General features: G+C 48.6%; 2 protein-coding genes and 1 long non-coding RNA gene across 6 annotated transcripts; 1 reads left to right on the top strand and 2 right to left on the bottom strand.

Moving 5' to 3' along the window:
- Positions 1-35: 35 nt before the first annotated feature.
- LOC146765887 (uncharacterized) lies at positions 36-26,132 on the top strand. The gene is made up of 2 exons (XR_014958784.1): positions 36-525; positions 23,840-26,132. It is a non-coding gene; the product is annotated as an uncharacterized LOC146765887 (long non-coding RNA).
- Positions 516-14,631, bottom strand: CEL (carboxyl ester lipase). Of its 4 annotated transcripts, XM_021543765.4 has the most exons (11): positions 5,453-5,596; positions 4,999-5,149; positions 4,639-4,761; positions 4,103-4,300; positions 3,881-4,011; positions 3,354-3,461; positions 3,009-3,126; positions 2,004-2,190; positions 1,555-1,758; positions 1,122-1,319; positions 516-769 (listed from the first exon to the last, which is right to left on the bottom strand). In XM_021543765.4, the coding sequence occupies exons 1-11, from the start codon at positions 5,516-5,518 to the stop codon at positions 544-546; spliced, it is 1,710 nt and encodes a 569-aa protein (XP_021399440.3). In that variant the 5' UTR covers positions 5,519-5,596; the 3' UTR covers positions 516-543. The 4 variants fall into 4 exon arrangements, with proteins under 4 accessions (XP_021399440.3, XP_085450043.1, XP_085450045.1 ...); XM_085593917.1 differs by lacking the exon at positions 5,453-5,596 and adding an exon at positions 5,859-14,631 and having other exon boundaries at positions 4,639-5,149; XM_085593919.1 differs by lacking the exon at positions 5,453-5,596 and adding an exon at positions 10,975-14,631 and having other exon boundaries at positions 4,639-5,149.
- On the bottom strand, positions 15,950-26,175 carry GFI1B (growth factor independent 1B transcriptional repressor). Its single transcript, XM_077787946.2, has 7 exons — positions 26,019-26,175; positions 21,052-21,180; positions 19,530-19,676; positions 18,732-18,994; positions 18,327-18,464; positions 17,062-17,227; positions 15,950-16,660 (listed from the first exon to the last, which is right to left on the bottom strand). Exons 2-7 carry the CDS (start codon positions 21,164-21,166, stop codon positions 16,482-16,484), a joined length of 1,008 nt encoding a protein of 335 aa, XP_077644072.1. The 5' UTR covers positions 21,167-21,180; positions 26,019-26,175; the 3' UTR covers positions 15,950-16,481.

The raw sequence follows: 26,175 nt of genomic DNA, 5'->3' as shown, positions 1-26,175 counted from the left end.
CCGCCCCCGCCCCGTCCGGCCCGGCCCGGCCCGCCCGCCCCGCGGGCCGCGCCGCCAAGGTTCCGCCGCACGACGGTTCCGCGGCCGCGCTGGGCCCGGCCTGTCCTCGTCCTGTCCTTTTCGGGGCTCCTCAGCCCAGCTTGTGGCCGTAAACACACGCAGAATCACCTCCCCCGTGGGTTATTTTGTGCTGCCTGCGCAATGAAGGAAAGCAACGCCGAGCGGAGCGAATGGCGGCGCGTTTCTCTGCTCGCGCGAGGAATGTGGTGTTAATTCTCACAGAAACAAGGTTTTACTCCCCTGTTTCACGTTTCGTCTCAGTAATGTTTAATGCCGCAAATGAAGGACACAAAGGTGAGGGTGAGAAGAGAGTTTGGCGCAAGGACAGCTTGGCCGGGACTGACTGCCCTCAGGACACGCTGCCCTCAGGATGTTCCATCCTGCCTGACCTGGACATTAGCAAGGAAACTGTCACAGCCAACACAGAGAAACAGAAAACAGAGAAACAGAGCCACTCAGCTACAAGTAAGGCTTTAATGATCTCTAAAAGGTGGGGGTTTTTTGCTTCAGAACGTTAACTCCGCCTGGGAGATCGGCAACCTGTGGCAGCTTCAGATAGACCGAGTTCCAGAAGGTCACAAACCGGGATCTCAGGTCCTGCTTCACAGAGTCCTTGTTCATCTTGTGGTTGATATCCAGGTAGTACTTGCCATTGTTGGTGTAGGCTGGCCAGGAAACGGGCACATCCGAATACCCATTGTTGGGATCCCTGGTGAAAAAAGAAAACAGAGAAGCTCAGTTTTGAAGGTTTGGGCAGGAACCCTGTATGCTCAAGTCAGGCTTTAAGTAGAGGAAAAGAGAGAATCTGACAGTGAGACAAGCCATAGGAATCCTGCCTGCCAGAAGTGAGTTGATAACCTGCAGTCTCCTCCATCCATCCCCATTGGCCTCATCCCAACTTCACAAAGGGACTTAACTTCTCTATGAACATCAGGATTAAGGAATAAAAAATACAGAAATGGAACATAATGATTTTGGGAATAATCCTAAAAAACTCCTGGACAAAACAAGCAGCCTGAAGGGCTGCATCAAGCCCATAATGTGTAATGGGAAACACTCACCCAGTCCTGGCAAAATTGGTCCAGTAAGCAATCATGGCCTTTGAGACAGTCCTGTGCTTAGGCCAGTAGCCCACGGGGGTGGCAAAGGGCTTCCCAAACACGTACTGCAGGTCGTCAGCATGGTCTGCCCCAACCCATCTGGGGTAGATGGGCATGCGGGATGGCTCGGAGAACACGTAGCTGTAGGTCTTGCCACTCCTGGGAAATCAAAGAGACTGGCTGGGCAAGGAGAAAGCAGAAGAAGGGGCTGCAAATCCCAACCAGCACTCCAAATACCACCAGGGCCAGAGAGTCAGATTGGAAGATGCTCACATGCATCACCTCACATGGGGTAGTTTCAGGAGAAAACACCCTGAGCCATTTTAAACTTCCATTTCCAATTCTCTACCTAACCCTCCTGCATCTGCAACATCCCCAGGGCTGAGCTGCTCACTTGGCATTCTGCAGGTGCAGGTCCAGTGCCAGCTGTGTGGGAATCAGGAAGGTGTAGTCAGTGACCAGCTCCACCACTGTCTTCTTCACGACCTCCTGCTCGGGTTTGTCACCCCAGCTCTGTGTGTAGATGTTGTAGGTGGCGTTGGCTCCAGCCTCGCCCCTGTCCACAGTGAGGCCTTTGACCAAATTGTAGACCTGGTCACTGAAAAGACAAGTGATATTAATTAATTCCTGACCAGCAGCTTCAGGTAGGGCAGGGCTCTTGCCTGCTCCTTTCTCTCCAAGGCTCTGGACTCGGCAACCAAAGGCCTGGGCACCCAGGCTTGGAGTGACATCCTGTTTGGAAGGTTGTGCCCTGTCCACTCAAGTCTGACTCCCCGGGGTTTGGGAGCTCCACTGAAGAGCAGATGTCTCCTCCTGAGGGTTCTGAGGGCACCTGTGACTCACGCAGTGACTTTCACCAGCGGGCGGTTGATGGCGGGTAAATCGATGCCGGCAAAGATGTGCCCGTCCATGTCATTGACCCCGGCCACGTAGTCGATGTCGGCAGTATTGGCAAAGAGCTTCTCTGGCGTGTCTGGGAGGAAATCCCCATCCACAACCGGAGCGAGGGCGAGGGTGTGCACCAGGGGCACTGCAGGAGACAAGGGAGGAGTTTGTTAGGTGGTGAGGAAAAACAGATGTGTGCTCTGGCATATCCCATGACTCAAAAGCTCAGGAAATTACAAGGTGAGGTGAGTGACAGCGTGAGCAGTGACTTCAGTATGGGCAAGAGGTTACCCAGGTGCAGGGTAAACCTCATGACTATGGCTGAAGGAGAAGGGCAAGAGATCTGCCAGCCAAACACCATCTGGGAACATCCACAAATCCTCTCCTGCAAATCCCTTCCCAAAAATCGCAGACAAATATAGGAAAGATCTGAGCTTCTCATCCCACCTGGCCTTGCTGTCTTATTGTCAGGACAGCCAGCCCCAGAGTGCACAGATGCACAGCAGTGTTCTGGTCACTCTCTGTTCAGACCAAGGCTAAACGCTGTGGTTTATGAACAGGAGCACCAGGAGAATCTTCTTGGGAAAGGAATACCCACAGGCACAAAAGCAGCAGCGTTCCTGCACTCCACCCAGCGACTCAAATAGAAATAGCAGGGATGTGATCTTGTTTGTTTGTTTATAAGATGTTTTCTGGGATCTTGCTGCTTTCACAGAACAGGAAGACCAAACAGTTGCTCTGTGGCCAAGGCATTGGATAATCCCTCTGCCACTGCTGCCATTGCACGGTGCAATGTGCATCTGCCTACAGAAAGGAGACTGCAAGAGCTCACATTAATGCCCCTTTTATGAAGGGCGCAAGCCCTTCAGCACCTCAACATACTGGCAATTGCTCCATAGTCCTGCCAAGAGCTTGGGAAGCCCAGGGTGGCTGATGGACCACATCATGGCCTGGTGGACTTACTGGGCAGATTGGTGAGCTGCAGATGGTAGGCCAGAGTCAAGGCTTTGGGGTCAGAGACACGGAGGCAGTTGGCCAAGTCAGCGGTGTTGTCTGTGGGACAGCCAATCTTTTCTCCAAGCTGCAGGAGAAGAGAGAGAGAAACATCCTACCATTACCTCCAAACCCAGGAGTTGTATTTATGCAGTCAGATAGGTGGGTGAGATTAAATGTCATTTTAATCTCAAAGCAGCGATTGTCCACAGCTCTGTTGGGCACAGCTCCTGCCCAATCCCTTCCTAGCTAGGCTCTACTCTAGGGAAAATATTTTTTGTTTCTGTAGTCCTTCAGGCATGACTTGCACGTTACCTTTTTGGCCCAGACAAGTGGATCCCTCTGGATGGCCCAGCTGCAGACCCCAACACCACTCTGGCTGATGGCTCTCTTGAACAGGCCCTTGTTCTTTGGGGACAGCATCTGGGGGCAAAATGGAAACAAGAGGGGTTTGGGTACAAAGTCCTGAGGAGACCATGGCCTGCCAGACCCCACTGGTCACCTCACAGCTTGTGCACCCAGCCTGGGGAAACTGCCAGGTCTTGGGGTGCTCAGCTGTGTCAGGAGTTAAAGTTAAAAAGTGAGATGTTGGGAAGAGGAGCAGAGGAGGGGAACATGGAAGGTAAAGGCTGTTTCTTCACAGAACACATGGCTGCACTGGTGGGATTGATGAAGCTGAAGGAGGAGCAGCTACAAAGCACTGAGGCTGAGCATTGCTGTCCTGGCCAGGGCAGGACATCAATGGGGCAGCAGGTAGGGAGGAACGCAGATGAGTGCCAGGGGGTCCCTCTGTCCCACTGACAGGGCAGGGGCTCTGATCAGAGCCAGCGAGGAGCGTTCACCTGCAGGGAGACACTGGCGGCACCGGCCGATTCCCCGAAGATGGTGATGTTGTCCGGGTCACCCCCAAAGGCCTTGATGTTCCTCTTCACCCAGGCAATGGCCATGTGCTGGTCCTTGAGCCCGTAGTTCCCTGAGGGACAGAGATCAGCCGGCAGTGGCAGGGGCACAGCCAAGCTGCCAGAGCCGGGGCCAGGGCCGCAGGCAGGGACCAGCCGTGCTACCTGGCAGGTTTCCATCGCCGGTGCTCAGGAAGCCCAGCGGCCCCAGGCGGTAGTTGATGGTCACCACGATGACGTTGCCCCGCACGGCGATCTCCTCCCCATCGTACAGGTGGTTGTCCAGGAAATTGGCTCCCTGGCTGCCTCCGAGCAGGAAGGCACCGCCGTAGATGTAAACCATCACAGGCAGATTGGTAGAGACTGTGAGGAGAGGAACGGGGGCAGAGTGAGCCCCCCCTGAGCTGGGAGGTGCTGCCCCTCCATCCCCTCACCCCTCCCTGAGCATCGCCCCACCTGCCTTGGGCAGGAGCTGACTCAATGCTCTGCAAGAAAATCCTTGCTCTGCTCAAGAGGCTGACCCTCCCAACGGGATGAAGGTGAGGCGGGATGTTGTCTGACACTGTTCCCACCTTTCCCCCTGAAAATCACTGCTCAGCACCTGCCCACTATGGAACAGAACTCCTGAGAGAGGCTGCAGCACAATCTGTGCACACAAGGCAGGTGGGAAAGTCCATCCCAGGTCCCTCCCAAGCTCATACTCTCTTTTCTCCCTTGAGGGATCCAGATGTTCAGGTAGAGACAGTCCTCGCTCCCACGGACATCAGTCTGTGTCAGCGTCACCTGCAGGCAGCGTTTTTTGAATTCTTTTGCCTTCAGAGTTCCTAAGAGGGGAAAGGGAAGACAGCATGTCCTAGTTAAGGGCCTCAGCTCCATTCTCTGGTTGCAAGGTGTCAGCTCGCCCATCCTTTCCTCTCTGAATGGCAGTGCAGTGGCAGCAAAGCCTCCCCTACCACTGTGACCAGTCTGAGTAATATATTGTGCCATCTCCCATATGTGCCAGATTGGAGAGAAACAAAAATAAAGCCCCAAACCAAAGGCATTCAGATGTTGGACCTTACCATCCCAGCCAGGATGAGGTTGGGGGTCTTCCAGTCTCTTTGGAGGAGCAGCAAAGGGAATCCCTCTGAAGATGTCAATGTAGCTCTCAAAGAGTCCCAGTTTCTTGTTCTCACCTTCCACAAATCCTCCCTCGGTGAACACCACACCCAGCTACAGGAGATAGCACAGAGAAAAAAAAATTCCATTGCTCTCAATCCATTGAATGTGTGGCTTCCCACATTGCCACACATTCACATCCCACCCTCCCCACACATTCACATCCCACCCTCCCCATCCATGCCCTTGGTGCCTTGTGGAAAGCCCAGAGGTGCCCCTGCTCTGTGTCTGTGCAGCGTCCTGCAGGTGCCCTTGGGAGCAGAGAGGAGCAGCAATTCCCCCCCAGTCCCAAAGACAAACAGAAGGAGGAGGAGAAACCCTTCAGCCTCAGGGTGCAAGCCCAGCCTTTGCACTTACGGTCGCAGCCCAGGCTACCCCGAGGTAGGAGCACAGAGCCAAGCCCACGATGTGCCAGCGAGCCATGCTGAGGGCAGCCCTGAGGGGACAGTCCCAGCTCGAGGGCTGTGCTTATAAAGCCACCAGTGCAGGTGTGTGCCAGAGCCATGGGCCAGGCTTGGCTCGGAGCTGGAGCAGGGCAGCTCCTCACCTTTGTCCTTCAGCAGCCTGAGGCCAGTCCATGGCTGATGGGCATGTCTGCGTGAGAGCCCTGCAGGTGCTGCTTCTCTGGGCTGGAATCCAAACCTCCCCAGGTACCTTTTCTATTTTCCACCTGGCCACCATCCTCATCAGACTATATATACTTCCCACACTCAGTTATTTGGGAATGCAACTTCTCTGTTAATTTTCCTCTCTGGTGTATTACCAGCTCATTTGGATGATTGTCTCTCTCCTGAGTACTTGTTGAGCTTCCCAGAGGAGTCATTAGTCAGTTATTATGAAAATGTAGACACCCATTTATCCACAGCATTGGTGCACTCTTTCTTCCAGGTCTAGACAGCAGCATTGAGTGGTTTAGTTGAGTTTTCTTCACCACAAAGATGTCATTGTGTGGGTGACAGATTCTGCTGCAGCCAATCAGGTTCTCACCCCAAAACAGGAAATCTCTTTCTAAGAAACAGGGAGGGGACCAGGTTTGCACTCTGCCTGTGGCTCACAGAGACATAAGGCTGTCACTGGAACATGTGAAAATTAAGTTTGTGCTCCGGATTCCAGAAAATAAGGGACTCAGCTGAATGACTAGTGGGCTCATTTAGCTTTGGTCCAACATCTACATCAAGGGGCAATGCAATAAGAAAATGCAATTAATTTTTTTTTTTCCTTTAAAAAGTGCAGGTGAAGGCCAACAGTGAGAAAATGAAAGATGTTGCTTGTGGGAGATCTCCCAGATTGTTCTTCTGGCAAAGTCAGTCGGGGCCAGGGTGGCACAGGAACACATGGCATCAATTCTTGGCAGAAAGGCAGGTTTGCTGCATTCCAGGATGTGTGGGGTGTGCTGGGAGGGGCAGTGCCCTTCAGCACATCCCCAAGTCCCCTCACCTCAAATGGACTTTTGCAGGAGTGGCCCCTGACAGGCAGGTTCTCCCTGTGCCTCCTCTCTTTTGCCAAAACTAAAGGGATAAAGCAGAACAAGGCAGCAGCTGAAGGTCTTCAGCCCATCTCCCCCCTGTTCCTAAGCTCTCCCTTCCCCATGGGGATCCAGAATGTGGCACAGCTGAGTCCTGTGTCCCCAATGCTGTGGGGTCTTTGAGTCTGGTTTGGTGGCGTGTCTGTGTGTCTGTGTGTCTGTGTTACAGCTGTTGCTCTTCCTCCTGCTCATCCCAGCAAGGTGGGAACTTCGTGTGTTGCTTCTGTGAGAGTTCTGACATGGGGGAAAACACAACCAGCCCCAAATAGCCAGGAGCCAGTTTCCACCCACGAAACCATAAGCCTGGCTTAGAAGTTGTGATTGATGATAAAAGAACTGTTTGCAGCCTGTAGGGTGCAGCAATAGCACATTTTAATGGAAACAAAGACTGTCAGCTTGGAAGGGATCTCAAGGATCACCTGATCCAACCTCCCTTGGCAAAAGCCCAGTCTGGTTAAGACAGCCCAGCACCCTTTCCAGCTGATGTGAGAAGTGTCCAATGTTGGGGAATCCAGCACTTCCCTGGGGAGGTTATTGCAATATCTGCTTGCTCTGACTGTGAAAAATTGTCCTCTAGTATCCAATTGTTATTTCCCCAGGAGTCACTTGTACCCATTACCCCTCATTTCTTCCATGTGACACCTCCTAAAGGGAGTCTCCATCCTCTCTGTAGCCACACTTTAGACATTTGAACTTGGTGATCAGTTCTCCCCTTTTCAGGTGGGCTGACACTGGAGTTCTAGAGGTCACCTGAGTATTGTCAGACCTGAGGGGAGACTCCCAGAGCTGTGAAAGCAGGTGGCAGCACAGCACAGGGAAATGCTTTAAAAGGAGCCACCCTGGAACTCTTTCCAGGACTTACACAGCAACAATATCCTGGGTGAGCTCCAGGGGAATGCTTCTGGGTTGTGCCATGATTCCTTCTTTTGTGTTTCCTAGGGAAGAGCAGCAGTGTAAGTATGTACCCCAAAACCCCATTGCCTCTGGGAACAGTTTATCCATCCCATATGTGTCCACAGTTCCTGAGCTCCCCTTCCTTCTGTGCTTACTTTTTATGTTGCATTTAATTCAGGGGAAGGCTGCATCTTTCTCACAGACACTGGAGGACTCGCTGGGCTGAGAGATTCCCCAAATGTGGTATGAGTTCTCCATGAATTCCAAACATTTATTTTCCCTAAGATTTCATGGAAGTCTGGACTTTGAGTAGAGTTGAATGCCTTTAGAGGAAATATTACATCTCCTAGCTAAGGTTTGGCTGGAGTTTCTTTTTTACTTTTTATTCTATAGAGCTGTTACACTGATCCTTTGTTTTATCTCAAGCAGGAAACAAAACCTTTATGGAAAAGGGCTATGATATAAAAATACTAGGCAGTGGCCAAAGCTGTCAGGAGTTAAAACATTACTTCCAACTCCCCTCTGCTAATAGCTTGCATCCCCTTTTCCAGAAACAGTGACATTCAAAGTGCCTGGCAAGGGGTTTCCAGATTATTGGAAATCTTCGTTACAGAGAGCAGAAACTCCTCCTTCTGAAAATAGCTTTTTTAGGGGAACTCTGTTCCAGTGTAAACCAGAATGGACTGTTCAGTTCTCATCTACACCAGTGAAAATCCCTATCAGCCCTGTGCAATGCCCAGATAGTAGAGGGTAGAATATTCTTCATTTCCTTCCACATTGTGTTCCCTTACTCTTAACAATGTTCCACAGCATTAAGTATCCAAACTACAACACCTTTTTTTTCACGTTATTATTGCTCCCCTTCAAAAAAACCCTTGTCTTTATTGGGCATTTTCATCCTTGGCTCGTGTAACTTCACCAACTTTTATCTCCCTCCTTCGAGCTGCGGCTTTTCCCCGCTCATCTTTGTAATCTGACATTGTGATTTGTTCACTTGTGTGCTTGTTTTTCCCCTCAAAGAAGATTTGCTGAATCATTGGGGAGGAGGCAAGAGCTGTAGAGGCAGCTGGTGGCCAGTGATAAAAGCAGGGCCACATCCAGCCTTCAGGGTTTGTGGGTGACAGCCCTTCAGTTGAAGGCCTGAGTCACATTCCCTTCTGAGCTAAGATTGCTGGGCACTTGGGGATTGAGGAAGAAGACAGGATAAGGAGTTGCTACCCCCAAAGTAAAAATTATTGCTCCTGGTGACCACAAAGCTTGTGTTGTATCTTCTGCAAAATTAATAATGACGCTGTGAGAAAACTTGAAGGCTGGGGGCTAAATCCTGCTGCGTGATGGATGTTGTGCTCTTTTGAAATACTTAGGCACTATGAGCTATTCAAATGCAAAGTGTTGTCAGTCCTGCTGAGTTCTCCACCACCAAGGTTGTGGCACTGTGCAGCAGGCACAGGGACATGGCTCTCTGACTTTCCAGATGTTTCCTTGAGTTCCAGGTAACATGAGAAACCTCAGCTGTGTCATGCACAGTCTGAAACCCAAGGTCTTCTGCCCTGTCAGCTCTGCTAGAAAATGAGTTTTGTGCAGATCTCATAAGTATCATTCAGAAATAAAGTCTTACCAATAGTACATAATACTTTTCTTAGGAAAAGGTTTTTAACTTGAGATGTTCTACTTAGTTTTAATACTTCAAGGAGATAAGATAAAGTTAACAAACAAGACTGAAAGTCCATCTCACCAGAGTTCCATTTCTTGTCCTACTCAAATTTGGGCAAATATTTTAAGGTGAAAAATGCAGGTTGGCAAATCCCAATGCAGAGACCTTGCTTTGGTGCTTTGTGGGGTTTTTCATGATGCCACTCCAGTGTATTCCTGTGTGTGTGCAGGAATTCTACCTTGCTCTTATCTGCAGATCTTGAAGCTGCTACAGGCTGGATCTAAATAAGGAGCTGAGGCAGGGATGTCTGACTGACACACTGCTTCACCATGTCCATGCTCTCGGGATGGAGCCCTTTCAGGAACAGGAATGCTCTGTCATCTCCAACTTCCCCTTCCTCAACTGAGACAAAAGATAACTTCTATTTTATAAAGAGAAAAAAAACAGTGAACTTGACCACTGCTAAAAATCCCACCAAAGCTCCTAATATAGATGAGCCTGGGATGCAAGATAAAGTCCTCTGGCTTTAAAATTATTCAAGAGGAAGGCAGAATCAATGGAAATGGGTTTTTAAACCCCTTGCTCCTCATGAAGAAGCCTTCAACTTCAGAATTGTGTTGGTTAGTGCTGAATGTGGCTGTTGGAGCTTGCTGGGTAGCCTTTGATGCACAGAGGAATTAAATGTCTTTGAGGTTGTTCATGACCTGGAGAACTGCAGATTATGGTCTGGAGCAGAATCAGCTGTGAGAAACTCAGCCTGAGAGTGGTGCAGAAACCACAGGGCTGTGACTCAGCTGGTGTAACTTTAGATGCTTACAGATACTGGGCTGCCTCTCTTCAGGGAGAGAAGTAGGTGCATACAAGGCAGGACTTCAGCCCTGGTTTAGATATGTGCTTTAAGAGAGAAAATTGTTTCCTAGGTATGTTTCTTATCAAGGAAGGGAACCTTTGAGTCACCAGGTGACAGCAGAGATCTCCTGACCTACTGCTGAAGGTTTCCTGCCTCATATCCCACGGAGAGCAAGGGACAGCACTGCAGCCAAGGATGAGCACATCCTGCCAGCACAGGGGCAGGGCTTGATCTCAGCAAAATCCCCAGATACAGGCAGGACCCAAAACACCAGCCTGAACCAAAGGTGGTGGGGTGCAGGATGAGGGCTGTCCATATGGTCTGGATGAGCAGTGATCTGATAACAGAATGGTCTGGCAGGCTAAAGAAACGTGTTAAAGCTGCAGGTGTGACACTGGCTCATCCTGCATGACCCAGGTTCATCAGGGAAACCAAGCAGAGGATGTGCCCTGCAGGGATCTCTCATTCCCTTCCCTGTCATGGCTGAGGTGTTTGCACAGGGAGCTTGCACAGGTCCAGGGGAGCTCATCCAAACACAGGAGGGTGTCCCTGGTATGATCTTTAGCTGTGTTGATTTGGTTATTGCTGCTCTAGGGGAAGCTGTGAAGGAGTATCTGCTGGCTCATGCTTTTGCAGCTCAAATGGGAACAGTCAGGATTTTCTGCCTTCTATTCACTCAGGGGTTTTTAGTATTTTTCAGAGGCAGAGCAATTATCTGTATACCAAACCTTAGTTACTGGTGCAACTGTGAGGTGGTGGATCCCTCACCCAAACCTCAGGGAAGGCAGCACGGGGAGAAGCTGGTCTGAGCACTGAGTGGGAGCAGTTTGCTCAGTAAGCATCGGAATTGTTTGTTGTAAATCTGACTCTCACACTCAGCAATGCTCTAAGAAAACCTTCCTGTGCATTCCCTCAGGTCCAAATATTCACCTTTGCAGCTCCCAGGCTGCACTTACCCGGGTTTTTTGCATGGGTGGGGGGGTGCCTGGGTGGCAGAGGCAAAGGGCTGACAGGCCTTTCCTGCCAATCTGTCTCTTGTTCAGATGAAGTGGTTGGAAAGTGCTCACTCTCCAGTTCCCTCTTTGGCTCAGGCACTCAGATAAGGCCTGGGCTGTCCTATCTTGCCCTGGGAGCTGTTCCTCCTCCCTAACAGGCTCCCTTCCCCGGCTGGCAGTTAGCAGCCGGCAGTGCTTGATAAACTTATCAGACCAAAGCTGAGCTCAGTGCACGCTCAGCTCCTCCCCAGCCCCAGATTTCCCCATTCCTGAGGACTCTCTGCTCTCTGCCTGCCTTGCTGGCTGGTACAGTGAACACAGTGGGCCCACAGGTCAAAATCAGCCCAAGGAGCAGATTGAGAAGTGCTCAGATTGAAGCAGCACATTCAGAGTGAGGGCATTGAGTGGGATGTTTACAGCTCTGTCTCTCTCCCTGCAATATCATTCACAAGTCAAAACGCTCTTGTCTGGTTTATCCTCCCTGTGTTGCTGCTTGCCCTGTCCCTCTGCTGGTTTTGAGTTTAATGGTTTAATGCAGGGTCTCTGTGCCTGCTGCAGGATTGCTGAGCCAGCTCTGGAGCCGGGGTGCTCTGCTGGGTTCAGTTCCTATCACTGGTTATTGGTCACAGTTGGGCGTTCCAGCCCAGATCAAGGCTCCATTGTGTGAGGTGCTGGATGTGGGAGATAAGGAGGAGCAGTCTCATTCCTGACTATCTTACCGTTGAAATAAACAAGTGAAATGAAGGGGAGAGGGGGAATGATTATCCTCCTCTCACAGATGGGGTGAAGATCTTCTGAGAGCTTCACAGTGCGCTGAACAACTTCAGAAATCCAGCACTCAAGTCTTGCCCAAGGTCATGCAGGAAATGTGTGGCAGATCTTAAGTCTCAGTTTAAAGTTGCAGACAGTGTGTGTCCATGGCGACTGCTAGTTTTAAGATGGTGGGCCAGGAATTCTGCAGGGATCTGTGTTCTCTTATTTCTCATCCAGCACAGAGATTCACTATCCCAGAATAATTTTTGTGTGGCTGTTCTGGGTTTTATCCTCTGAGTGGATGTGCTCTTCCAGGTGAAAAGTGGGGGGGAAATCTCTGCTTTGTGATCAGACGAAGTGTTTAAAAAATGGTTTGTGATGTACCTTTTTTTTATTATTCTGTAGCAGCACTGCAAGATGAGCTCCATATCCAGTCCCATGTTAGACCCTTAATGGCAGGCAGGAATGTTTTACCTGTGCAAAGAAATGTGTATGCAGCTATTTCTGGGAGATTGCCCCACACCTTCAAATTTCCTTTTTTGTGCTGTGCTGGTGAGCTGGATTTAAACTGCTGCTGTGTCTCCATCACCTGAGACTGGGGAGCAACCTGCTGTGAGGATAAGAGACTCTGCTTTTATCTTTTTTTCACTGAAAACCCTTTCTTGTGATGTCTAAGGTGGGAAGGAAGTGGATGCAGCAAATAACTTTAACCAGTAGAACCTGCACCCAACTGAAGCCTAATTCTTCGCTGTCTTTCCTCTCAGTTCTGTTTAGGGCTTCCTTAACAATTGCCAACACAAGAAAGCTTCAGGGTTTTGCCTTCTCCAGGATTGCACTCGGTGAGGTTATTACAACCTGGGATAAGTCCAGCCCAATGCTTTGCTAGCTGGGAACACCCCTCTGCTTTCCTGCAGGTGTCCTGTGGCTCCGTCCTCATTAGGAGGACAGATTCATCCCGTGTCCAAACTGAAATCCACCCTTAACCATAGCTCTTCTGGGCTGCTGCTCTCAGTTCAGTACCTCAAGGCTGTCTGGAAGACACAGAGGCACCTCTCTCCTCCTGACAGATGCCCGGGGTTAGTGCTTTGCATGCCCCTCATTTGCTAAACAAAACAGCCCAGAGACCAGGATTATTTTTCCCCCAGCAATAAAGGGAAGAAGGTGTGAAGGGGACTGGGGAAGTACAGGATACAGAGCCTGCTCAAAGGGAGGCAAAAAACAATCAGCTCTTTCTTCAGCCACAGAGATTAGTTGAGATTTTGCTTTTTGCTATCTGTTTCCTTGACTGACTGACCAGAATGTTTGTGATGCAAGGGGAGGTGGTGAGAAAGGGGTTGTACCAGAATGATCAGAACTGAGGAGGATTTGCATGCTTGGAGAGCAAGGCCAGGTATGTTTGGGGTTGGTGACAGCCATGGCCTGGTCCTGATGGGTGCTGAGCATCCCTGGGTGCCCGTGGTGCAGATTCAGCAGCTCCAAGGACCAGGGCAGCCCCTTGCCTGCTCTTTGCAGCAGCTCTGCCCACAGCTGTGCTGTGCTGGGAGGGAAGAAGGGGCAGTGGGGCTCTGCCTTGTTTTTCTTCAGGCTGCTGGCATCCATAGGCCTCAAGCAATGCCAGGGCTTGGGCATTAGGTGATCTTAAAGTGGCAACTCATTACTGGAGAGGAAAACAACAATAGTGTCTTAGTGGAAAATACTGCAAGTTAATTCCCTGTCCTCTTCTCCCTTTTGTCACCTCCTGTCTGTGGTTTGCTCGTGTCTTTGCCAGTGTTTGCAGGCAAAGGCTGCACAGGCTGTGTCTCTGACAGGCTGCCTGTGGGAATGGGTCAGCCTGCATCCCCTGCACTGCTCTGGCCACAGCTGTGTTCTCCAGAGCTCTGCAGCAGCACACTGCCTGCAGCCATCCCAATGTGCTCCTCTCCTCGCTGCCCATCCAGCCAAAGTCATCCCTGGATCTCCTGGGATGTGCTCCCCAGGCTCCTCACAAGCACCAGGCTACGTGTTAACAACACCAGTTCTCTCCTGGCACTGCCCCCTCCAGTGTAGCTGCTCTTCAGGAATGTCTGGGCTCAGCAACCCACCCTGGAGTCCTGGGGAAATAGCAGGCAGGATTGGGGTGATGTGTGCTGTGTTTGGAGGGAGAAGGTGTAGGAACACACAGGGGAGAAGATCCCAGCTGTCCACTGAAGGTTATAGCTCCTCTGTACTTTGGAAATCAAGGGCAGGAATGAAAATCTAATGGATACAGCAGCTCTTCTTCATGAGGTTCAGAAGAACCAGCTGTCTGGTTTGGTTTCATGACTGGTCACAGGCACTCTTGCCAATTGATGTGTGCCAGCGCTTGACTCCAAATGGCCAAAATTTAGAAGCTTTCCGTGAGTCAGACACCCCTGCTGTCCCCAGGGAAGTCTGTGCTGGTGTGCCTGTGTGGTTTGGGGCTGGAGAGTTTTGCTCCTGAGCAGTCCAGATGCTGACAGCCTCTTTGAATATCTCTGTTTGCAGATTAGTGGAGGACAAGGGGAATAACAAACACAGTTTGCATTTTGGGCAGTAATTTTAATAAGCTGAAATTACTTTACTTTGAGCAATGCTTGTGCATGTGTGGGCACTCACAGGTGTGTGCGTGGGGCTGGAGTCCAGTTCCATCACAGGTTATGCACTTTCCCCAGAATGGCTCAGGGAAGGACAGCAGGGATTTTTGGGGGGCTTTGGCTCTGTTGGACTCACATTCTGTGCACCTGGTGTGGCCCTCCTGCTCTGCAGAGCTGGCCCTGGCTCTGTGGGGCTCTGCACCAATCTGTCTCCAGCATGGAAGTCTCTCTAATGGGAGCCCTTTCCTGCACGTGAACTTCCATCTTTATTCCCACTCAAACCATAAAGAGCAGGCCTAGACTCTCTCCCTTCTCCTTTTGCACCCCATCCCCACTACCTGTGTCCCCAGAGTCAGGTGTGAGCCGTTCTTTAAATGAGTGTTTTGAACATGAAATACACTGTTTTAGCCCAGTTACTAAGAAGGAACAGATTTATCAGATAAATCCCAGCAAGCCTGTACATGTCACTGTCTGGTATAGTGCAATAAAAATATACATTAGAATAAGTATAAATACATATTTACAGTGTACAAGTAAAGCCAGGAATACAGACTCTGGGTTTGAGCTTCCAGGTACATATTAATGACTTACAGCTTAGGCACAGCATTAAAAGGGCAAGAACATTTTAGGTTTTAGGAGAATAACTTGGGATTTACAGCAGTGGAACTGAGGGCAGTTCTCTCCTGGCAATACATGAATTTTCCACTTGGATCATTTTGTCTTTGCCCATGATGGGCACTCCTTCATAAACCTCTGGAGTGAATGGCCACAGCCTGTTCCCAGGGAATTCCCAGTGGTGTCATTGTCCAAGGCCGTGTGTTCAGGGATGCAGTTATGGAGTGAGCCATGTGCTGCTACAATGCCCCAATTAACTGAAAACACTTGTCTGTGTTACAATAATGTTATAATAATACTTTGTCCTTCCTGTTAAGAACTCAGGGGACTCCACAAACCTGAGTGAATGGCCCCACGCCACCAGGAGGGGTGGAAAAACAAAAGCCAAGTGCAGTGACTTGCCAAAGGTTATAGAGAGAGAATTTGGCAGAGCTTGGAGGGGAACTGGTTCTTTACTTGCTCCAGTGCTTTGCTTCAACCCCTAGACCTGGCAAAAGGAGGAAATACCACTGCTCTCTTTGTATAATACTTGTGAGGTACTTGCATGCTCTGCCAACATCTCCAGGCTCAGCCACTTCCTCCTTGAGGAGAGTTCCTGGCAAACAGAAATCTGGCCCTTGACATCGATCTCCAGGGTCACTCCTGCCCATGCAGTGACCCAGGATTGCTCAGGACAGCTCTAAGCTGGCATGTCCAGCATGCAGGGAAATACTGTGGGACATTCCAGCCCTGATTCCAAGGGCAGCCACTCTCCCATGGTACCAAGACAAGGGGATGATTATTAGTTCGTGCCTGGTGCTGTGGTCTGGCTCTTCCTGGAGCCTGCTTGGGATCTCTGCAGTGTGGTGTGTCTGAGGAATGTATTTAGAGACCCCTGTTATCTGCTAGGGATAGGAACTGTTTCTTCAGTGTTTTCCTCCCACTCCAAGCTAAAAATACAGCACAGTTAACTTGTCATTTGATCACAGTAAATGCTCTGCTGAAAGAAATTACTTTAAGGTGTCTGTTGGCAGAATTTATGGCCTGGGTAAGTCTCTGCAGAAGACCAGTCCAGGTTGAACACAGCTGACTTAATGCAATCTATTTGCATGCCCTGGGCTTATCTTCCCAACCATCGGAGCAGAACATGGTTACAGCACCAGCTTTGTATAGATTGTTGCTGCCACCAGCCCAGGAGTCCCCTCCTCCCCACTGGGCAGACTGATGAACTGGATTCTGCTCCTGGTGTAAAGCCAGAGTAGCAGTGACCTTGGAGGAATTCCTCTGGATTTACACTTGAGCAGGTGATGTCAGATCGGGGCTGATACCTGTCGCAATCAAAAAGTGAAAGCTCCCACAGGTTTCTTTGAGATGTGCAAGGCCCTGTGGTGCCAAACACCAAAGCCAGCACACGACTTGGCCAGTCCCCAGGGGAACACGGGACACCGTGGGAGCTTTTTGAGCTGGATGGAGGTGCTGTGGACAGTCTTGTTCCCTGGAGCATGAAGTGGGAGCTCCAGCAAAGACCCCTCACTTGAGGCTGTGCTGGGTCTCTCGGTGCCGGCGCAGATCCACCTTGCGCTGGAAGCCCTTGGCACAGAGCTCGCAGCTGAAGGGTTTGAAGCCCGTGTGTTTGCGGCTGTGGGTGATCAGGTTGGAGCTCTGGCTGAAGGCTTTGCCACACACCTGGCATTTGTGGGGTTTCTCCCCTGCAGGGCACAGAAAATGGTAAAAAACCCAAACAAACACTTTAACAGGTGAACAAAGAGAGAGAGAAATTTGGGCATCAGGTGCTGCCAGCCCAGTTCTCCTGGTGATGTGTCTGGATTGAGATCCAGCACCAGAGGGTGGGAAGAACCAGGGACAGTCCTCTCCAGCTGAGTGACTTCATTCCCAGCATCCAGGGCTGGGTAGAACTCCAACATGCACCAGAGGCTGGCCAATAACCACCTCCTTGTCAGGCAGATGTGCTTCAGCCTCCTGCTGCCTCACCCCCCATGGAATAATGACTTTGCAGTGCCTCTGGACCCTTATCCCCAGTCTAAAACCTCTTTACATCAGCATGATGGGCTCTAATTTTGGTTTCCTCGTGGAATATTTTGTTTCTCACCTGTGTGGATGTACGTGTGCTTCTTCATGTCTGACTTCTGGTGGAAGCGCTTCCCGCAGTACTGGCAGGGGTAGGGCCGCGTGTCCGAGTGGATCAGCAGGTGAGTGGAGAGGGTGGAGGAACGTTTGAATGTCTTCCCACACATCTTGCACTCAAAGCTTCTTTCCTGTTGGGGAAGGAAAATCATGGGATGTCTGAGGCTGCAAGACATGTGACAGAGCTAAGAGTGATGAGAGTTGTAGATTTGATAAGCAAATCTCCTTGGCTCGTGGACTGACAAAGTTGGGTGCAGCACAAAGGGAACGCAGGGAGGGTTAATTATGGAAATGGATCACATCTTGTGATCCCAACTCCTGCACCCTTTAGCAGGAGGTGAGGCACAGAAGAGCAAGTAGCAATGATCCTCCCTTCCCTTCCAAGGAATTCTGAAGGGCAGACTGAGATTTGTGAGACCAAGAGCTATGAGCTGTGGTTTTCAGAGCTCCTGTCCTTGTCACTGCATGTCAGAGTCCAGCACATCCCTCTGGTTGCCCTGGCTGTCTTGAGACCCTGGCAGTGGGCTCAGAGACCCTGGCAAGAGTCAAAAAAACATCTGTGGCTTCAATTTTAGCCTGTGGAAAACTCTCAACTCTGGATGAGGAATTACAAGTCACAAGGGTTTTAATAGTTGGATATTTGAACTAACACAGGGTAGAAAAATAGAATTTTGGGTTTTTTAAGATAAGGTGTTCAGGGGACAAGATGGAGGGATTTGGGCATGTCCTAACATTCTTCTTGTTCTTCTTGTCCTCCACGTCTTGCTGTGATAGTGACATTTTTCTATTGGTTTAAGATAGGGACACACTGTCCAACATAGATTTTAGGTATTGGTACGGGAACTGTAAACATGGTAAACGTAATTTTGAGTATATAATGGGGGAGCTGCCCAGGACTCAAGGACAGACTGCCATGGCTTCTGTATTAGGCAGACCATGGCAGTTCAGAGAGAGAATATAAAGATAAGCAGAAATAAACAACCTTGAAAAAGCAGCTAAAAGCATTCCAAGACTCTTTCTTCAGCTGTGTTCGGGCTAGGGAAGCAAAGACTCTTTTTGGATCTCTCTTGGGGTCACCCTGACCCACAGGAACCCCAAGAGAGAAGAAATAGACAACTGCATGCCACAGGAAAGGCATCACGTTTGTAACCTAGGAAGTGCCACTTCCTCTGTAATGGGTTAAGCAAGAGCTGAGGTCCAGAGCTGGTTCTCTGGAACCATGTCACCCACCTGGGAGTGGATGTTGGTGTGCTGCTCCAGGCTCACAGCGTGCCCAAAGGTTTTGCCACACACTTCACAAGCAAAGGGACGGGTCCCGCTGTGAGACCTTCGGACATGGACCTCCAGTCCGTGGGGAGTGGAGAACACCTGCAAAACAAAATCCCAGTGATTTCCTGACATGAGGTGGCTGCATCTCCATCTCTGTTTTCAATCCCTTCTCTGTATTTAATTCTCCCCTCTGTGAGAGCTCATGTGAACTGCAGCATTCCCACTGCCTTGCTCTCCTGACTGCAGGCCCCGCTCTGAGCCACACACTTCGGTGTGCCCGACTGAAGAATGGGTTTCATGCTTCATGTGTGCCATGAAAATCCCTGCAGGCCCTCCCCACCCCAGAGGTTCTGGTCCAACACACACCTTGTTGCACTTCACGCAGTGGAAGGTGTCCATGTCTGAGGAATAATGCAGGCTGTAATCCAGGGGGGGCTCGGGGCTGGGCAGGAGGTGACTCCCATAAAGGCTCACGGGGTGCTCCAGCAGGGCTGACTGCATGCTGGAAGACATCTGCTGGTAGCTGTATGGCATGTGGAAAGCATCCCAGGAATAGCCAGCTTTGTAGAAGGTTGGGGTGCTCGCTGTGTTAGTGCAGTCCTTGATCTGCAGCCCTGGCATGGCCATCTCTGAGTTTGCAAAGGAGAGGGAGAGGTGAGTGTCACACATTGCCTGAAGTTGGGCACCTGTTAAAAAGTTCCCCTTCCTCTCTGACCTCAGGAATTGCAGTTGGCAACTTCTTGATTCAAATCCTGATTCCCCATCGTGACTTTGATTTCAATCTGAGGAAATTTTATGGCAAAAAAATGCTGTGGAAATTTTATGGCTAAGGGAATATTGAGCCCCCCTGCTAGCCCTCCTTGATGAGGTGTTTGAACAAGTAGCCTGTGGGCACCTGCCTTGACCCACATAGCACAGAGCTGCATTAATGTGGGGAGGTTCATCCACTGGGAATCACAGCACAATCCTTCATTCTTTCTGGTGCAGACCAGAACTGTAAAAGGGAAATACAGAATGCTCCTGATGAGCTCTGCCTGTGGCAAGTTTGACCATTGATGTCAAAATAAGAGCTCTCATTTACTGAAAATATGGACCCAGTTTTAAGGGATCCATAAACCAGCTCAGTCCTAACCTCTCTTGCAATTGGGGTTTTGGGTAGCCAACCTTGAGCTGAAGGGCCTGGCAGCATCCTGCTCAGGTACTGGACAGGGACACTGTCTTCTTTCAGTTCAGGGGGGTCCTTTTCTTGTTTTGGAACCACACATCCCAGGTCCTGTTTAGTGATGTCCTCTGGTCTCCTGTCTCCTGTGGCTGTAAAGAGCAGTGTCACACTTAGGTCACAGTTATGTCACTCTTGCTGCTACAAGAAGAGTCTGTTTAGGTGAGTTTTGCACTCTTGTGTGAACTCCTGCCTGGACACAGCAGCCCATGCTCCATTCCCTGAGGAAGTGCAGAGTGATGCAATCAGCATTCAAGGTCTGCCCATTGCTGAGGAAGGGAAATTCCAAGCAGGATGAGATAGGCAAGGCAGAGGGGGCAGGATGAGAGGATAGGATCCTTGATACCTGACACAGTTAGAGAAAATCAACCCTAGAATTATGTCTGTAAGAATAATTTCCCTATTTCAAACCATTTCCATTTGTGTGGGTAACTAACAATCACTAACTTATTAACCTCCCCACCCCTCTCCTGAGAGAGTTGGGTATTGTTAACATGGATTTATGGACAGCCAAGAAGGGAAGCAGACAGGGGAGGCAAGTCCTTATGCACTGAGCTTGTCTCCTCCTGCCCACACTCTTATTTATTTCTCCGTGCTTGTCCCAGACCTTAAAGACACCAACAAACCCTCGTTAAACTTTGTAGTAAAAATATAAAATCACAGAATTAACATGTGTATCCTTTCTGCTGGAGATGGGATAGATCTGCTGAAGGACAGTATTTATCTCTTGTCAAAGCCTGCCACTGCCCCAGAGACACAAGAAATGGTCAAAGGATCATGGCAGGAATGAAAATTAAAATGTTACCTCCTTTCTTTTTTATCAAACTTATCTCAGGGCCGGACTCTAATTTGATAGCCAGGGCTAGAACAAAGGGTAAACTGATCCTAAATTTGAATAAAGAAAATTTGAATGGTGCCTGAAGGGAGAAGATAATTACCCTGGCCCTGCCACTGCTTGGATGGCTGTGGGAGAGCAAGAGCAGGAGCAGAGGGAGCACAGCAGGGATGGGCAGAGCTGTGTTGGGTGGTGGTAACACCAGGAAGAGATGGCAACACCCCAAGGGAGAGAAGATGCAGTCGAGAGAGAATGAGGGCTGTGAGCACAGGAAACCAGAGATGGAGGTGGCAGAGCTGGGAGTTTGTAGAACACTGACAATCCAGTACAAGCTCTTTTCCCAGCTATAAGTGGCCTGAAGTTGGTCATTTTTCCCAAATATGACCAACTCCACACAGCATCTTATAGCTCAAATCCCCCCAGCAACCCAGCAGGAAACAAAGGGAGGATCAGAGTGGATTTGGTGCAGAGAAAGGACACACTGTAAGGGATCAGCTTGCCCTTACACTGACATCCCTGTGTGGAAGCACTTGGATGCTCTTTAGCTCACTCATCCTGCTCCCTTAGCTGCCTACTGAATTATTGATTTACCTCGGTGTGTTGCTACAAGCCCAGGGGATGGATTGACTCACCAGTGAAGGCAGAGGTGACTGGAGCCCATGTGAGTACTGGCAGGTCATCTTCCACACAGCGGTGCTGGTGATAGGTGTGAGCCTTTTTGCTCTTCACCAAAAAAGAACGTGGCATCTTCCATTCACCTTCTGGGATGAAACACAGAGAAACGCCAGGTAAACCTCTGTGGCTTGGGGAGCAAATTCCCACTTGCTTCAGGTTAAGGGCACTCTGTAAAAATCACACTTCACAATCTACCCCAGGCCGAGGCAAAGGATTACAGAAAAAGAAACAGGGCCAGGCTTAGCCTGAGAGCTGTGTTACAGACCAAAACTGTCTGTGGCAGACACGTTGGAAGCCAGGACCTGTCTCTTGTAGTCCTGCTCTGACTACAGGACAGGCTGCATCTCTGATCTACTCCCTGACAGGACACAGAAGGAACCACAGGTTAGAGATCCTTACTGGAGAAAGTCTGAGTGTTGGTGCTGCACCTGGAAGGGCCCTGTCCCAAGCCACGGCCTGGGCTCTACTGTGAAATTATTATATAAACAATAATGATAGAAACAACACCAATAATAGGAGAGAGACAGGGAAATCCCTGCAGAATGATGTGTGGAGGGCTTCCCTCTTACTTGACTAGTTGGAGTTCTGGCTGACAAACAAGCGAGCAGAGGCAGAGCAGGAGGGCTGGGTGAGAAGTCACCTTTTGGACCCAACTCAAATATTACAGACCGTTGAAATGGCGGGTTCGAGACAAACATAAAATGCTGAAATTTAATCATACCAAATTCTCTTGCAATGCATGTGTTATCTTTGCTACCCAGAACCCAGCCCACCCTGTGCCCACTCCCTGGGGCTGGTAACTGCTCTGAGGGAGGCAGGGTGGCAACAGGGACAATGTTGTGTGCAGTAATATCAGCTGGTGCCTTATTTGCATGTGTATTTGCATTTTCCCTTGTAATTGTTTGGGATAGGGGCACTAAAAACAAATCTTGCTGTATTTCATTTGAAAAGTCAGCATTTAAGTCCTGACTCTTGTTGACTGGAAACTGTTATTAAGTTTTGTTCCTTCCTGAGAGCGGTTCAGTGGAACTTACTCATTTACTAAAGAAACCCCCCCAAAATCCATAAAGTTTGAGCCTGTTATGCAGGAATTATATGAAATGTCTGTCCAAGGAGAGAGCAGTCCTGGAATCCCAAACAGGCAGGGATGGAAAGGTCTGTTCCCCAGGGTTCAGAAGTGTCTCTATTGCCCCTTCATGCTAAATAGAATTACAGAGCCCAGTGATGTTTTGTTCAAAGGTCTGAGGGCCACATTTACAGTGGTGCCTAAAGCTGTGGGATTCCCACAGCCAGGTCTGCTGGGGACAGGGGGATTGCCAGCGTGCCCCCAGCTCAGCTGCCTTTGGATAGGCTGCTTTTAAAATCTGGTCCAGGATTCCCACTGTTCCATCTATGATTTCTTGTTGGCTCTAACAATTTTTTCTTCTGAAATGACTCACCTGTTTTTCTTCATCTTTTTCCAAGAAATTTATGTGTAGCTTGAGATGAATAATAGAAAGCTGAGGCCAGGAGCAGACTTTTAATTTAATTTTAGAAAAAGGACAGAACAGCACTGAGGAGGCCCTTGAGAGAAGGGCCACTGAAGTACACACGGCTGCTTTTTGCTCTCCTGGAACTCTCTAATGAGGTTTATTCAAAGAGCTGTAAAGAGTCTGTGCCCAGTGAAAAGCTGCAGGCACAGAAATAGCTCCAGCTCAGAGCAAACACAGGGCTGTTCTGCAGTGGGGTATAACCCTTCAGCAGCTCTGCTCAGCTCGTGTCCCTCCCATTCCAGCAGCTCTGCTGAGCTCTTGGTCAGTCCCAGCTGAGCTACCTGTGCACAGACCCAACCCTGCATTATAGACCCGCCACAAGTAAAAGTGCTGCCTCAAACCCTTTAGACCTGGAATTTCCACTCCTGTCACAGGGGTTTTCCCATGTGGTGGGGCAGCACTGTGTCTACAATGAGGGGTATTCATACCAGGAAACTTCACACATGGGATTTCTCTGCCTGAATTAACCAGCTCGTTTCCCTGGGCCGTGGCAGTGGGTAACCCTGGGGTGAGAGCCTGCATCCAGCTGTGCCTGCTGGAATTGCCACTCTCCCTGCCCTCAGGCTGGAGAATCCTGTGGCAGCAGCTGGGCAGCTCAGCCAGGTAAATCAGAGGACTGGAGATGGATGGTTGGAACAATACAGCAAAGTTTTATGGCAGTGCCCATATGCCAAGTACAGACAGCACCAAGTACAGCCCCTATTCTCCACTGGTGCCTAAAAGCAGATGTCCATGAATAAAAAGAATCTTTCTGGATGTGTTTGCCCCAGCCTGTGTAAAAGTCAAATTTGGTCCAGTATCCTGAGTGCTGATAACAGCCACGACTGAGCACAACCATCCTCAATGGACTGAACGTTGCAAAAGGAAGTCACCTTCCCCCACCCCATTTTACAGAAAAAAAAAGGAACTGGGAGCCCAAAGCAGAGTTAATTAACAACTGCACTGGATTGGCTTTGTGATTCACACAACCAGGCTAGAGGAAAGCTACAAGCAGAGATTGTGGGAGGAAAAAGGACTGTTTTCCCTCGAAACTCCAGATTATCTGTAGCAAGAGATCAGCTGCTCCTAATGGCTCACTGTATTTCCCAGGAAAAGCAGTGCTGTGGACAATGGACCCTGCACCCTGCTAGGTTTTAGAGTTATTGAAGCTTGTGACAGAATTTAGCTTCGACCTTTTGCTGAAAATTAAACTTTCTTTTTTTCTTCATTTCAGCTTCTGCGGCAGCTGTTTCTACCTGGGCTGGTAAGTGCACAAGGGAAATTTATGGCTTGGGCAGGAGTGCCCATCCAAAATGGAAGTGTTCTGGCATTTTTATTAATTCAATATAGGACATAAAACCAATAGGTGGCTAAAACTGGCATTCTTATTAACCTGCCATTCATGCAGCTATATAATAATGTTCTCATGTGCCCTGAGGAAAAGACAGCAGGAGCCAAGGGGAAAAAAGCAGTTTCACTATTTTGGGTACCTCACCTGAAGCACCTTAGAAGGGTTTCTTTCACCAGTTATAAATTCCCCAGTCAGATCTGAAAGCATTTGCATTTTCAAACTCAAAGTTTCTTCATCCTCAGCAATGCTTTTGGATAATTTTGCAGAATATCCCAGGTAAAACACTGAAACATTGCAAATGGGCTTGGTGGCTTCTGACTCCAGGATCTTCATTTTACTGGATCCTGTGTTCCTCAGGAAGCCCTCACTCTCACTTCACTGCACAACAGCTCTCAGCACCCAAACCCACAGGTCCTGGATGGAATTTAGAGGAAATCCATACTCACAGTGAATTAGGTTATGAAGCTTTTGGTGGGGACAGTGCTTGCAGGATTGTGCTACACTGAACCCAATTTGCAGTGAAAGCTCCATTCGAAAGCTGGCTTGCATTTTTCTCTAAATTCAAGCAATTCTGTTTTCAGATTTCCAAGGTTAATTGCAGAGAATAAATGTTTTTTCTTGCTACACTCAGTGAAACATTAAATTTTAACTGGCATTGCAAGGCTAGTACTCACTAGCAGTACATTACACCACATCTTCAGATAAGCTGATGAGCATACAAAGTTTTAGGCTAAAAAGGGCTGTTTCCTTTCCATTGCTTAATTTATATGATTTATATTTCTATCTTATTATTGCTCTTTTCCTGCTTTTTTTTTTCTTCTTTTTCTATTTCTTCTGTAAAAAGTGAAGCTTCCAAAATGCAGAATAGTTTCTCTTTCAAAAGACTACATTTTTGAAGAAAAAAAGGTGCAAAGTAGAACATGATGTGTCTGTGGTTTAAGAGCCCAAATAAAATAAAATAAAATATGAAGTTTTATGCACTATTGACTCTTTAAATATAAAGTCAAATGTGAAAGATTTTCAGCTCTTCACAACAAAATTTATAATTTCTTCACTAGTCCACCCTTACAAAATTGAATGTACTTGGGGCAAGTAATTTAAATACCACTTTTTTATTGGAAAAATCAACAGGACACTTTTAATTCTTGTGGCAAGACTGGATAAATGTACACTATGCCAGGGGCAGCAAATTATGGTGGAAATTTTGTCAAAGAAGTTGAACAGAAATGCTGGTATAACTGCAACACCCAGAAAAAAAAATATTTAGACTGTTAATTGCAGCACTTGCTCTCTAGGAAGCTCACATAGCTCCCTGTGATGTTGGGAATGCCACTGGCTTTAGGAAACTTTGCCTTAGGGTTCCATGGATGGAATTATTCAGTGCAATCTCCCAAATTCCAGATCTCCTTAATGTACAGATGCAATTTCAATGTGAACTTGCAAATCATTAAAGTATTGCATCAATCTTGTGATATGAGAAGTGCCTATAAATAGCTAATTCCATATGCTAAAAAATTGTTAGATTAATCAGCCTATATTTTAAAATGGTGGGAAAATAATAAAAGGTGGATTAAAAGCAAAAAATCCTGAATGGGAGAGGAATTGTCACCTACAAAAACTGGCACAGGTGATGGCAACAGAGGTGTGCTGCTCTCTGAATGTAAAGGTCTGGCCCAATAAAAGAACAAATAAAAGAAAAAACACAGTTTGTCCTCTCCTAAATGACAAAGTAAAAAACTCCACAGCTCCTGCTGATGGAGCTGGCTGGGACACAGGTACCTGAGACCGTTGTCACATCTCCTGTATTTTGCTCTATTGCCATTTTCACATGTAAAAGTGAAGTACAGGGTATATAATTTCAAAAGGTTCAATTCAAATGAGTCAGGTGAACTATTACCATAAAGGAGCCCTCAGGACAAGTGGCTTAGGCAATGGAATATATTAGATATTTGCAGACACAAGCGAAGAAGAAGAAGAAGAAGGAGAAAAAAAGCTTAGAAAAACATCAGAAAAATGAGAAAACCAATGCAATTAAAAGTGTTTAAAAGAATAAATCAATCACCTGTTTGAGGGACTTTGCTTTACTGGATTTGCCTTGAAATCTCCCCAGACAAGCGAGACGTCGTCCTCTCAGGACTCCTCTTCCACTTTTTCACTTGGTTGCAGTCAGTTGAAATAGATACTTCTCCTTTTTTCTCTCTGTTTTTTTTTTTCCCCCT

This window comes from Lonchura striata, chromosome 17 (assembly GCF_050655825.1).
Source record: "Lonchura striata isolate lonStrDom1 chromosome 17, ASM5065582v1, whole genome shotgun sequence".
Taxonomy (NCBI): Eukaryota; Metazoa; Chordata; class Aves; order Passeriformes; family Estrildidae; genus Lonchura; species Lonchura striata.
This window is presented reverse-complemented; position numbering and strand designations above follow the sequence as displayed.